Genomic DNA, 14,080 nt, shown 5'->3' on the forward strand with positions numbered 1-14,080 from the left:
TTAATGGACTGAATGCAATTTAGATATGGAACTTGGCTAAAATGTAGCTTCAATTGGCTATTAAAATTTAAGAGCCAACTAAGATAGCTAATTACAAAAAAGCTCCAGTGATAATGCTAAGCAGAATTAGTAATAGCAAATGACAGTCTGTCTAGTCTTATTCCCAAAGGGAAAGAAACTCTTAACTGAGAAGTCAACCAGACAACGTGCAGAAAACCTAATTGCATTACTGGTATTATGGCATCCCAAATCTGGCAGCTCACTGGGACAAAACAGTGAGTAAAGTCTGTCAAACTACTCAGGAAAACAACTGACCCCCTTCTTAATGCTAGCTGCAACAGCTATCAGGAATTATGTTATGATTTTATATTAACTGATGGGGAAATGTCCCTGTAAAAATTACCAAATCAGCATCATCTAAAAAAAATCTTATACCCATCCTAAATTTGATTCTCTCTCCAGATATTTTAGATTAGGGGGAAAAATATAAACAATCTGTCTGCAAAATGTTCAAGCACTAAAAGAAGCATTCTGTGCTTCATTATCAATATCCTCATTACACCATCAGCTGAAGTGCCGACTAGTTCTCCTGTGAAGATTTATCATGTATGGTGGCCACTTTGAAACATAGGTAGCGGAGTCTTTAACATTCCCTACTCAAGTGTCTCCCTGCTGTGCCTGTAAATGTCAGTCCAGTTTTTTCACGGCTGTGCGCACAGATTAGAAACAGCAGGAGAGCTTGGGAGTATGACTACAATACCAGTAAGGACACTTGTCTTCATGGCACTGCTCAAGTGATTCTTGGAATGCAGGACCCTGCTGTTTTCTAATATTTACACACAACTGGAGTCATCAAGAGCAGTAAATGCAGTCTAAAGGCAGCTTGCTTCTTTTGTGTTAGGGGCTTTACTTTTAAATGGCGATGTCAACAATAACCTACTACACCCTCCGCCTCTTATAAAGTGTTGTATTTCCCCATGGCTGTTTTGCAAAACAGCACACGCACATGTGTGCAAGCACATTACTGTATGCAACACATACGGTAGTACCGCAGGTATTATTATCACAGCCTGCCACTTGGCTCGTCCAAACCGTCCTGCACTTTCAACATCATTGCAGTTTACTACAAGCGAGAGACATTCTTGCCCGTGAAGACTGTAGTTTTGCAGTCTCTTGTGAGCAGAGACAAGCCCTGAAACATTCACCTAGAATGCAAAGCACCCTTTCTCTTCGCAGAACACTTGCCAGTACAAACTTTTTCCAGGATGTTTTTGGGGTGGGAGGAGGTAGGGGTGGCTTATGAAATCTGAATCTCAAAACTTTCTTTTCTAATATATGGAAATGTCTGTGTCTGGTAGCATCAAAAGAAAACACTCCTTCAAAACTTGGAAAGTAAAAAAAGGAAGCTTACTAGTAAGTTACTAAAAAAATTAAAATGTCAAACAACTAAATTACAACAAAATGACCTTTACTTTGAGTATGCAAGACAAGCAAGAGAACACAATATGCTTTCCTGACAATAGTTCTTCAGAATAGTATAACTGTACTTTTTGAACAAAATGATGAAATGCAGTCATTAAAATGATAGCTTGACTTGAGGAGTTTTAAATATGAGAGAGGCTTTAGCAGTCCTATTTTTACATCTGAAGCAAGGAGAATGCTATGCTTAAAGTCATCACCCACACTTTGCTAATACTAATTTGCTAATAATAAAATGAGCATATAGCAGTCAGAACAGAAATGTGAAGGCACTAGATCTTTTAAATGTTATTCCAGTTTTATTTCAAAACAATGGATTCCCTTGTTTTGAAAACATAGCCTCATCATTCATTCATTCAACATTTTACACTACCACATATTTATTTCAGCGAGTAGCTACTCAGACATTACACAATCAAGCAAGCAAAGCACTGGACATCCACACAAATACACTACCCATTGGCTCACATGGACTCCTTTTGGTTCGTCAAACTTCATAAAGCCATCTCCCTGATAAGAAGTTCATGCCCTGATTACATGTATTTTTGCAGTATCTAAATGAGAAGTAGTGGTATTTCACCCCAAAATTAAACACCCCGTATTTTGACTTACAACTCTGAAGACTCAAAGCCAAGCAAGGAAGTACTTTGATAAAGATTACATGCTTCTCAACTAGTAAAAAAAGGTAAACCATTATTTTGTTATGACAAGCATAGGTGAGTGAAGTTTTCACTGGAACTAGATACTTTACAAAGTTACTCATAATTATAATTCTTCTAGCATTTTCACTAATATAAAAAGAAAACCTGCGGGAGGGGGTTGAGAATGAGCACTGGTTCTCCGTTGTTTTTTTTCTTTGCCCTGGGCCCCATGTCTGAAATTCTGGTCTCTTTTCTTTCCAGAGAAACTCTGAATAATTGGAAAAGTGATACAAACAGAAAAACTGTGCAAAAAAGAAATAACTAAAATTCACTACCTGTCCTCCAAAGCATTGTTTAAACACATTTTATAACAAACTAGAAGGATGTGATTTTTGTCTTATGTTCTCTTTTTAATTCATATTTAAAAGATGTCTCTACTATTTCAGACTTCATCTCAGTGTACATCTAAGTGACCTCTAATAAGACTTTACTCAAAATTAGAAGAAAGCAGATGCTACACTGCTGTTCCTTATAAAGTACCCCTAACAAAACTAAATAAGTCTTTATTTTTACATAAAGCAGAAAAAAACCACTTTCTTTTAGTCTGCCTTTAAGACATGAATTTGTGTGTATAAAGAATAAAAATGCATCCTCACTTCAAAGTTGGCAAAATTTTTCATTCGTATTAAAGTATACATAAATTATGCAAATATTTTAATAAAACATTTATTCTTCAAAAACAGGTACAAACAGCAGTCCATGTTTTACAGGATTCATCATTTTAAAAGGAAAGAAAAATATTCCAGTGCTACAGTAACTGAAGAAAACCCAGAGATGTGCTAAAGAGCAACTTCATTTGTTGTTCCATCTCTTATTTACTTCTGAACTTTCTTTTTGGTTGCTGTGCCTTTCTTGGGCTTTGGTGAGGTCATCTGCTGGGTTCTGGTAGCTACTACATCTGCAATTCAAACAAACAGACAAAAAGACTTTCAATAAAATAACAGAAATAGATCACAAGAAAATACTTGTAGTCTTTAAGAGGACAGATCAACTCAAATCATTCATTTAGTTTTGACCAGGGGGATGGGGGACACATGACATGGACTCTGAATAATTTACCACAACTTCTGGGCACAGATTTTCTCCTGAAAAACACGTTGTACAATTCAACTTCTCAAACTGTAGCACTACATACAGTTGAGCCAATTTAATAGCTCGCCTCCACCAAAAGATAAAGAATCAGATCCTCTCCAAATCCTAAAAGCCCTCCTTCCTCCCCATGCACCAACTGTCAGTTCTACGATCCCTTCCAGTACGAAGCCTTTTTTTTGGTGCTCTTTGGACCTTGTGCTAAGCTGATCCAGCTCCATAACCTGGCAAATAACTTTTTTTTGGCCTAGGATTCTCATAGTTTAGTAAGTTGCAGCAGCTTAGAGCGTTCCAACTGGAACTTATACAAGGGGAGGTGGAAGGCACACAAGTAGAAAAGAGGAAGGTTTTTGTTTGTCAGTGTTGAGCTGTTAAATCAGCTCAGCTATCAATGCAACTTTACCTACAGATTTCAAGCTATTATTTGTCAATATTTTATTAACAAAGGTAACGAACAGTGCCATCTAAATAAGATTCCTAACAAACCTGGCAGGCAGGTTGTTCAAAGAGACCATACTTAAATGCAATAATAAAAAAACTCTCTGCACTTTGATGTTTTCCTGCCTACTAGCAGGGAAAAGTTTAAAAAAAAAAAAAAACAAAACAAAACACGACAAACCCCATCACAGCTCATTTCCGTGAATCGCATTCAATTGTAGCTGCTTTGAGAAAAAATATTACATATAATAAAAATTGCTACCATTTTCACAAATGCAGTAACAATTAAATGTTTTTCCTCTCCTACTCACGGTATTTTTTTTTTTAATCCTAATTTCCTCCTTGAACTCAGGATGCCTAACTATTTAAGTTCTTGCTTGTAAAACTATATATAACTCTACAGTTCCTGTCAACTTCTTGATCTGCATTACTGACAAAGAAAAAAAGGTAAAATGGAAGTCCTTAAGAAAGAAGCTGCTTGCATAAGACAACAGCCTTTGAGCAGTATGAGTCACTGATCATTCAAGCTCAATGAGTAAATTTGGGGGAAAGCAAGGAGGCAGAGAACAATGCAAAACAAACCAAAATAGTCTTGAGTCTACCCAAAACCACACCAAGAAAAGCAAAGAACTATTGCAAATAGTTTTGCTTTCATGTTTTTTCTAATTTTACATAACTTAATTTGCTCTTAAAATGTTAATTTGAAATTAAGAATATCAAAATTAACTTTGAAAAAGCATTTGCTGCATTCAACATAAAACTACAAATAGATTTTGTCAGATAATACATCTTTGATTAATAAATCACTTAAAAAACCCAAACAAAAACCATCAACAGACAGCTCTGGTAATAGCCTCTTATTCAGCAAAGCAGCTTTATCAATGAAAGATCTGATCTGGCAAAATACCACCACCTCCCCAACTGCCATGTATAAGTCCAATCTATTCTCGTACCCTTACGAGAACAAGTAGCTAAAGCCATAGAAGCAGGTATCTTAAACTAAAGTAGTAACTAAACTATGTAAATCATTCCTCCTCTCAGCTAAATTCTGGTTTATTTTCAAGAATTAGCTTATACTTTTCAAAGTCACAAAATACTTCAGCTACTATAATTGTGAATTCTAACAACAGACATGTCTTCTGAGTTTTCAAATTGAGTAGTCTTAGTGGTATGTAGGCCAAGTTATCCTACCAACTGCATGAGCCGTACCAGTTTTCCTCGCTCCATCCCTCACAAGATTTTTCCCTGGAATCTTTGCATTGCAACAGAAAGCAGAGAATGACCAAAGGTTTCTCTTCAATAAAAAAAACCCAATAACCTGATCTTTTTCCCTTTCATTAATCTTCACCAGTTTTGACTGAGGTAACTGATTTTTCTTCTCTTGCAATCATAGACTGTATGACCAAATGCTGCAAAGACAGGTCAAATCCATGTTCTATTATCAGAAAGACTGTCAATATGAAAATGATGACCTTAGGTAGGAAAATACTACAGGTGTTTGTTTAGAGAGAAAAAAGGAAATTGTTTATCAGATTTTCATGCTTGTATTTCAGGAATGTAGTATTTCATGGTCATCACGGACAATACAAGCCATTGAAGCTCGCTAATTCCTAATCAGTAAGAGCTTACCCATTTCTAGTTACCCACGCTGGAATACCAAAGAGAAGAGAGCTACCCTGTCTCTGATTTTTCCTTTCTCTTTATTGCATTAATGAGTTCTTTTCAAGGCTTTTCTAAACAAACCATGTTCATGGAGAATCTCTAACTGAATCACAACAGAAAGGAAAAAAAATCCTCGTCATGGTTCTTTTATTCATAATTTCAAACTTACACAGCAGAAATACTCTCTTAAACTATTCGATTAAGTTAATGATGTCAAACTCAGAATAACTGCTGTCAACCCATGTTTAGCTTCAAAGTTTACAGCTATTTCAGAACTGAAGGTCTTATGTACCAAAAAAAGCTCATCTGCATTTTCAAAATTAGCCTGATAACTTATATTGCCCCCTCCCCACAAACTTTTCTTGTGGGAGAAATGTCAATTCTGTTTCTGCAAACAGGAGAAGTCCTGTGTGGGCAGCACCAAATGAGGACACAAACAAAGCTATTACAAGCAAAGGAGAGGGTTTTTATAAAGCAGATTAAACTGAATTAGGTTGAAACAGCAATTTAAATGAAGAAGAATTATATAGGCAAAAATAAACCAGATGGTGTCACTGCACAGCTTGTTTTGAGACTAGAACAAAGTTCAGCAGAGGCATAAAGAGTCCCACAGGCTCTAGAGGAATTATTAGACAAGTTGATTGTGATATCTGATCCTCTCCATGTAAACAGTATTACAAAGCAACTTTACAAAAGAAGCTCAGCAGTACTGTGTATAGTCTTCGGCTCTACCCTTCAAGAAAGTTCTGAGAAAAATGAAGGAAAAAAGTCAGGAGTGGTGAGCATGGTCTCTAGTTCTCTAACAAAACAAAACAAATAATTTAACTAGTTTATCTGAAGAAAGGAAAAAAATGGAAGAGAAATGTGATGGTACAGCCTTTTTTACTCATCAAATGTGCAAAAGGTTGCTGCATAAAATGAGAGCAATTTTCATGTCCACAGTGGGTAGGACAACTAAGAAGCTTAAGGGAAATTCATATTAGGTACTAAAAATTCCAAAAGAAAATACTCCACCTTATCAAATCCTTTTTAGTAGTAAGAATAGTTAAGTATTACAAGTTGTGTTGACCAGGGATATTTTAGAATTTTAATCAGAGGTATGTATCAAGATATGTAGATGTAGATAGATAAGCCTGTCCTTAGGCTGGTGTATAGAGCAGATCACCACCTGATGTCCCTTTTCCTCGTTTCCCGATTCTACATACACCATTTCAAAAACGCACATAGGTCTTGTAAGAAAAATAAAACTGTACAGCAGGACAGCCTTATGAGAGGCATTTCTTTAATGCTGGCAACTTCATGCCACATCTACTGAATTGCCACAGTTAAGCTGAGAAGTGATGAAGTTGGAATGAGAGGTCCACCGACCTAACACAACTCTCCCTAGTCAACTAGGTATGGTCTTGCATATGCCACTACATCAGATCTCAGTGCAATAAATTAATCCAATAATATGTTCTGTTACTAATTTAAGTAACTAATTGTGGATCTGTAATTCCAAAGGAGACAAATTTAGGACTGACAGTTCTTCAGAATTCTTCCACTGACCACAGTATCACTTTTGTCTTGCAACATGTGCTTCAGTCATATTTCAGCTGTCTTTGATCATATGAAGTAACCAAGTCATTTCACTGGAAGACTCCCTTAGAAGATCTTTTTTCTTCAACTGCACCTTAAAAGGGTTCTACAATCTTCAAACTGAAAAGGGTAAACGAGAATGGAACCCATATAACTGCTATTTACATATGGAAGGAATAAGAAAAAAAATAGCATTGGAAGCTGAAAGACTACACTCAGCATCCAGCTGCAAACATCAAATAGGAATTGAAGCCAGGCTGTTCAGCATCTAACGAGCGTTACACATCACGCTCATCTACCATTCTCAAATCAGTTTGGGCAGTTAGAATATGGTACAAAGGAAGAGCTAGTTTTCTTCTGAGAAGATTAAATAAGAAGGAGTATGTAGTCCTCTGACAAGCCTTTTCCTAACTGCCAGGGAACCCTGCATAGCTGATAAAAACTTGTCAGGTAACACTTCTCAAACAAGAATTTTTCAGTACTTTGAAGGCTGTTGAAACAACTGCAAGAGTGACAAACCACAGTTTTGGTTAGTTGCCTTGTCCTCTTTTCCCCGCAGCTCTTTTCTCTAAAGAAATCAGAAATATGATTCAGAAAAAAGAACAGGAAACCAGAAGAATGGCAATATGGACTTGAATTCCAGGAAATATATGATTGCAGGGTGGGGATGAGAGAGAAGAAGGTAAGTTTGTAGAGTTATGGGATGGGGTTAGGTTCTAGGTACTCTGCTCTTCTAAGTCCTCTGTTTCCTGCAACAAATGAAGCCCATACATTTCTAAATAATATGGACAAACATCACCACACAAGAATATATTATTTGATGACTTTATGCCTGTGTATTTCTGAAAGATAACATCAAATCTATGAGTGTTATTTTAAAAAAATTAACATAAAATTGTTCCAGATAAACTGATTTACTTCTATTTGTCGAAAATACTTTTCTGAAGACATCCCAAAACACAATTGTACATACACATATAAATCAGTAGTCACATGCAGCATGTCTTTAAAAATAGCCCTCCTCTCTACCACACAGTGATTTGCAGGAGGAACAAAGTTTAATTCAAATTTATTACCTGCAATCTTGAAAAAGGAATACATCTTCAGGTCACAGAAGAACAACAAAAAAGCCAACATCACTTTTATTCTTAAATTTAGTTCTACATGTAAAGGAAAACCCACAAAGATATATTTGTTTTATATGTAATTTATTTTAACCTTCCTACCCATAATATTTAAGGATCTTTATACTTAAAAATCACCTCCTACCAGTACTCTTCTAATTTAAGTAGCTTTTGAAGATCCTCAAACAATTTTGGGGCAGGCCATAAAAAGATAGAGATCACTTCATATTGTGTTTTAATACACTTAATGCAAAATACAGAAGCAAGTTTGTCAATATTTCTGAAAACTGAGAGCAGTATTTCTCTGCTCCAAAACCTGAATCTTCCCATTTCTAGATACAACATAGAAGCGCACACTTTTAACTTCTAAAACCAGATCACATAACTCTCATACTAGAACATTTAACTCGCAGCATTCCTGCAACAGGTACAAGAAGGCTAAGAATGGTGCAGAAAAGAACAGATCTTTTGGTGACTAGTCACAGAGAAAGACACTCTGTTTTAAGACTAATACCCACTTGCTCCTGGAGTCTGTTACAGATACTAGTCAACACCAAATCTTTCACAAGAAGGAACAGATGAATAACAGACAATTAGAACTATTGTACAGTACAGGTTTGGCTGAAAATGTTTGTATTGAGGTATAAAATAGAGGTAAAAATCTGCCTATAAGGCAGGCACTGGTGCAGAGCAGAAAGACAAGTAACAAGTGGCACCATAAACAAGCTCAAAAAAACCGTATCATTTGCCTTCCCCTAAACCTTGATGACAAGGCCAATAATTCTCTAAATATAAAAGCGAGCCTAAGTGTAGATTTAATCCAATGTTAAGTAATAAATCTTGCTTGAATAAAGGAAAAAAATGATTTCTAAGACAATAACCCAGATACTGATTTATGCAAAACCATGCAATGTAAATAAACATCAAGCTAAGCACCTATTAATTGAGAAATACTATTAAACCTCCATTTTGGAATGCCTTCTAACCAATCCATCAGTATGACTGTTTTCATATCAGAGCTGTTCACATAGTTCTTTATTTATACTGCAAGAGTAACCAAAGACCCCAGTTAAAGCCTTACGATGCTAGAGGCTATCCAGCAATACAGACATGCACAATTCCAACACATAGCAGCACTGACTATTAAAAGTTACATTACAAAAATAAAGTACTTTCATTGTCGTGTCTACTTCAGTATTTCTCTCTATACTGTCCCAATTCATAAATCCCAAAACTGTTTAAAAAAAAAATAATCCCAACAGAAAATAAAAAAGGCTAGTGTAAAAAAAATCTATTCTAAAAAAATACTGTATTTCTATAACCCAATCTTCATCAACCTCTAGATTAAAAAAAAACTGCCAGTGGTAGAGGTTTTATCTCTACTGGTAGCTTTGAACCTAGGATTATTTACAAATCATGAAACTCTTATTTTTGCAGCATTTATGCCATTTTTACCAATGTTCTCTATACTAGCTGCCTATTCCATACAAACTGATTAAAAATAAGCATTATTAGTCCTATTAATATTATGCAGTACACCCCTGCAGAAGCGTTGGTGGATATGTACAGTGTATGCCAAAATTTGGTATGCTGCTTTAACACTGTCATCACTTATAAGCCTGTACATTTTACTATCATACATGAAGACAGCCAATACTGAAAACGGAGCTGTAAGAGTGTGAAAAAAAACTTGTCGTTTAAATAGAAACCATCTCTTCTGATAACATTTTTCTTGGAGACACATTGACATATGATACTTCAACATCATCCATGTTACTTTAAAAAAGGAAACCTCTTAAAATTCCAGCTTTCAGGAAAGCATATGAGTTCCAGTTATCACAGGGGAAAAAAAGGAAGAAACTGGTAACATGCAAATTTAAATTAAAAAAAAAAACAATTTAAGAATTCCACAAAATTTTGTGCATCTTATTTTGGAAGTACAACACAGCTTGTTTCTTGAGGGCTTTCTCAAACTCTGTTTTCTAAAAAGAAGAGTCTAACACTCATGCTTGACAGCTCCAGAAACACCGATGGCTGACATGATTGAAAGAGATGGCCTTTACTGAACTCATCTGAAGTGGCCACTCTTAAGCTGAGAGCAACCAGGGGGAGCAGAGGGAAGAAGCAAGAATTTCAAGATGTCCGTCTTTTCTCAGTGCCATTCTTTCTTCTTCCTCTGCCAAGCCTGGGGGCTCCTCAGCCCCAGCAGTAGCAGATTTCATTACTGGCAGAGTCCCTGTAGCACTGAGCACCCTGGTGTACTCAAACTGCTGCACAGCTGATCAGGATCTTTTTGGGCCGACTAATTTTTGGACTGGATTACACAAACTGCCTAGTCAGATGCGGTTAATGCTAATTAGCTGAACAGCAAGAGGCTGCATGGCTTTTCTTGCCACTGTTTTAAGTCTAAACACTCATGAGAAGTTGTTTGAACACCTGAAGAGTAATCCCTGTCTGCCCATATTCATCCCCTTTTAGAAACAAATAAGATAGCATTTCAAGAACTTTTAAAATGTTCCTGTATGACTAAACTTCAATTTCTACAATTAAGAGGTATCAAGAAATTATCCATTTTACTAGTCAGTAAACTTTAGGATAATTTTTTAGTCACAGGACTAATTCCATAACAGAGAAACAAGTCAGTGGGAACGTAAAACTAGTCAGATTTGGAAACACAGTTTTAAGTATTTCTATAATAATCAGCTATTTTCAATTTATCAAAAGTATCATAATAATAAGATTATGAAACACAGATTTATGAATCATGTAATAAGAGGTAAAGTTTTTAATTCCAAATTTGGAGGAGAGAACAAAATGAGTAAGTACACGTATCACTTTTCACCTGAAATCATTTGATACACTCCCCCCACTTGGTATTCGTTAAATCAGGTAATATAAAAAGGTGAAATTAGAACCATTTCACCTGTAACTCTATTGAATTGGCAAGAGGAGGTTTAAATCTAAGCTTATGTCCATCGCTCATTTTAATCACTGGATGCTGAAAATTTATATAGCCTTCCAAGTGCCTTTACTTAGTCAGAAAAACCTTAGCATTTACAAAAAGCTGATGCTACCACTTGGATTGCAATTCTTCAAATTCTTTTTCATCTCTATCTATGAGAGTTTCAACCTACAATCCCGAAAAAAAGTGTATTATATATTATAAAATTAAAGTATATTCTGCTCATGTGTATAAAATTACAACCAGAAAATAGTCAGCTGTATTAAATATTTTGTTATAAGGTCTGAAACAGAATCTAAAATGCTAAAACTATGAATAAATATCAGCATCGTATCAAATCATTGTATTTCCTTCAAAGAAAGTATAATCTAATTAACATTTTTTCAGCCACTTACAAACTAGAAAATTCATAATAAACTGAAGTCAACAATTCAAAAGGCATTCAAGTAAGAGAAATAATCACTGATTTTAACGATCAGAATTCTATAATGTGAACAGCTGAAAATGAACAGAGCAGTGTCACCTTTTGGAATAACATTAGCTTAATTACTTGTACTTTGTACCATACTGTTTGAGTAAATATACTAGGGTAAATCCATAATTTACCAATAACATTACTGTCTTTGAAATGTTACATTTTCCCATCTTACCATACTCCTTCATCAAACCTTTTTTTAAAAAGTAGAATTGTTTCGGGGTAGACTCTAGTGCTACTGCTTTATTATTTTTAGACTACTTGACCACCATCAGCATGTGGTATTTTATTTTAAAAGTCTGAAGCAAAAATTCTTTAGGAAAAGTATCTTTGTAATTACTTGAATTCAGTTCACATCTACATGAAGGAGTTAGGAGGTTAGATCCAGAAATCCGTTTGACTGGACATTCACCATAAGCTTACCCTTTACAGATCTACTGAAGATTTCTGATCTTGGACTTACAATAATCTTACTTTATCTGTCCATGACTTTTTCCAGACAACACTGAAACTGTGCCAAATTATCTGAAATGTAGCTTCAGCATTTTCTATCCTTATATCTGATCCTTTCCTGGACTTTAAATACACTCACTTTTGGAAGCTGCTGCTGCTGCTAGCCCCTGGCTTTAACACACTGTGATGAAGTAGTCCTGAGGAGTCAGCATATTGTGACAGTGAATTGGACAAGACAGGAGGACCAAAATGAGAATGAGAATGGAGGAGAGAATGAATGATGGCAAAATAACAGGGTACGACCACCAATTTTTATCACCTGGCATTTCTACCAGCTTTAGGCAGCATATAATTGGAGAATATAACTTTCTTTCACAGAAAGTTTAAATATTTCTGGTTTATTAGAGTTAATCTAAATAGAAATTATGAAAGATAAAAAGCACTTGAACTGTTGTGTTGGGTATATGTGGCCATGTGGCAGGGTTTTGGTAAGCTGGGGTCGACTACAGCGGTGGCCTCTGTGGGAAGGGGCCAGGTGCTGTTCTGTGCCCAACACAACCCATTCCAGCTGGCTCCAAAACAAACCCACCACAGGCCAAAGTTGAGCCCAACTTGTTTGTGGGACCCCTGTGAAACATTTAAGAAAGGGCGAAAAACACTGGACAGAGGTAGTGCTCCACAGCACCAGAGCAGATATTCCCTCCCTAGCTCATGGAGGATCCAGGATGGAGCCAATATCCCCTGCAATTCGTGGGAGAGCTTACACTGGAGCAGACACATATTTGCTGAAGCAACTGGAACACATTTTTTTTTCCTGAAGGACTGCAGCCCATGAGAGAGAGCCCACACTGCAGCAGGGGAAAAATGTGAGGCAGAAGGAGCAGCAGAGAGAAAATGCTATGTACAGACCATAATATACTTCTCCATGCCTGCTCAGTGAGTGGCATAGAGGTGCCTAGAGTGAAAAGAAGTTAAGCTGTGTTTGGGAGAAGGGGAAGGAAAGGTGTTGTTTTAATGTCTGTCTTTGTCAAAAGACAAAGGCCCAAATTTATTTTAATTGGCAATAAATTAAATTAATTTTCCCCAAGTTGAGTCTGTTTTGTCCACAACAGTAGATGGTTGTATCTTTGTATCAGCCCATCAGTTTTCTCATCCTATTTTCTCCTTCTGACCCACTGAGAAGGGGAGCAAGTGGCTGGGTGGGAGTGTGGCCCTTAGCCAGGGTTAACCTACCACACCAGTACATGTGACCATGAGAACAATCTTTTGACTTACTAGACGAAGTAGCTTTCTTTTTTTCTGGACTTCCTGCATCTTCCATTTCTGCTTCATTGCTCTCATTGGATGCAACTGCTGCCTTTCTTTTTTTCTGTTAGAAACAAAAAAAAGGCAAGTGAACTCAAGTGCAGAAAAGACCACACAAAGTAGAAAATATCTTATCCTCACAAGGTATTCCCCAATTTTAAGCATTATCTCTTCATATATTATAAAACGTCTCCAGTTGTAGAGAAAATTTATTCATATATTAACACAAGAATACTAGTACTAGGCAATAGACAATTTAAAAGTTCAGTTCCCCGATTTGCAAATCACATTAGGAGTTGAAATTTTAATGTATGAAAATACAAGTTTTTATGATCAAAACCTGTTTTTTTATTTACGTTGAATAACTGTTACAAAAGGAGCAATCGGAAAATCTTAAACACAGAAAAACATTTTACCCAAAGTTGATGTTAATTGCTTTTTTAAAAGCAATTACACCTCATTAAATTCAAGTTTATCTGGATCCTTACATCTTAAGGCTTTCTTTGCACAGCTTAAAAGTAGCTAACACCCACTGACAGTACATTATTATTTTTTTCTAATAGCAACTATGGGTTCTGTTCCAAAGAGAGGTACTTGGGAAATCTGAACTCTATTCAAGGTACATTATCTTAAAATCTTTAAATGGATAGAACTGTTATTATCTGTGTATTACAATTAATCTTACTATTGCAAAGTATTCTTAAGGTAGTTATGGAAAGATTATTTTTTTTAAAGCCACGTGATTTTTGCAAAGGATAGTTGACCTGTATCTGTATCAGACATAGATGATAACTTTGATGAACACTGCAAGAGT

At 36.0% G+C, this 14,080-nt stretch overlaps 1 protein-coding gene across 3 annotated transcripts in view; it reads right to left on the bottom strand.

The window, feature by feature from the left end:
- Positions 1 to 2,830: 2,830 nt before the first annotated feature.
- Positions 2,831 to 14,080, bottom strand: part of VRK1 (VRK serine/threonine kinase 1) — a 34,448-nt gene continuing 23,198 nt past the window's right edge. For all 3 annotated transcript variants that reach the window (XM_075753596.1, XM_075753595.1, XM_075753594.1), the window contains 2 exons: positions 13,237 to 13,330; positions 2,831 to 3,078 (listed from right to left, as the gene is read on the bottom strand). In XM_075753596.1, the coding sequence (XP_075609711.1) occupies positions 2,996 to 3,078; positions 13,237 to 13,330 (177 nt within the window). In that variant the 3' untranslated portion in view covers positions 2,831 to 2,995. The remainder of the gene's footprint in view (positions 3,079 to 13,236; positions 13,331 to 14,080) is intronic.

Source organism: Balearica regulorum, chromosome 5, assembly GCF_011004875.1.
Source record: "Balearica regulorum gibbericeps isolate bBalReg1 chromosome 5, bBalReg1.pri, whole genome shotgun sequence".
Classification (NCBI taxonomy): domain Eukaryota; kingdom Metazoa; phylum Chordata; class Aves; order Gruiformes; family Gruidae; genus Balearica; species Balearica regulorum.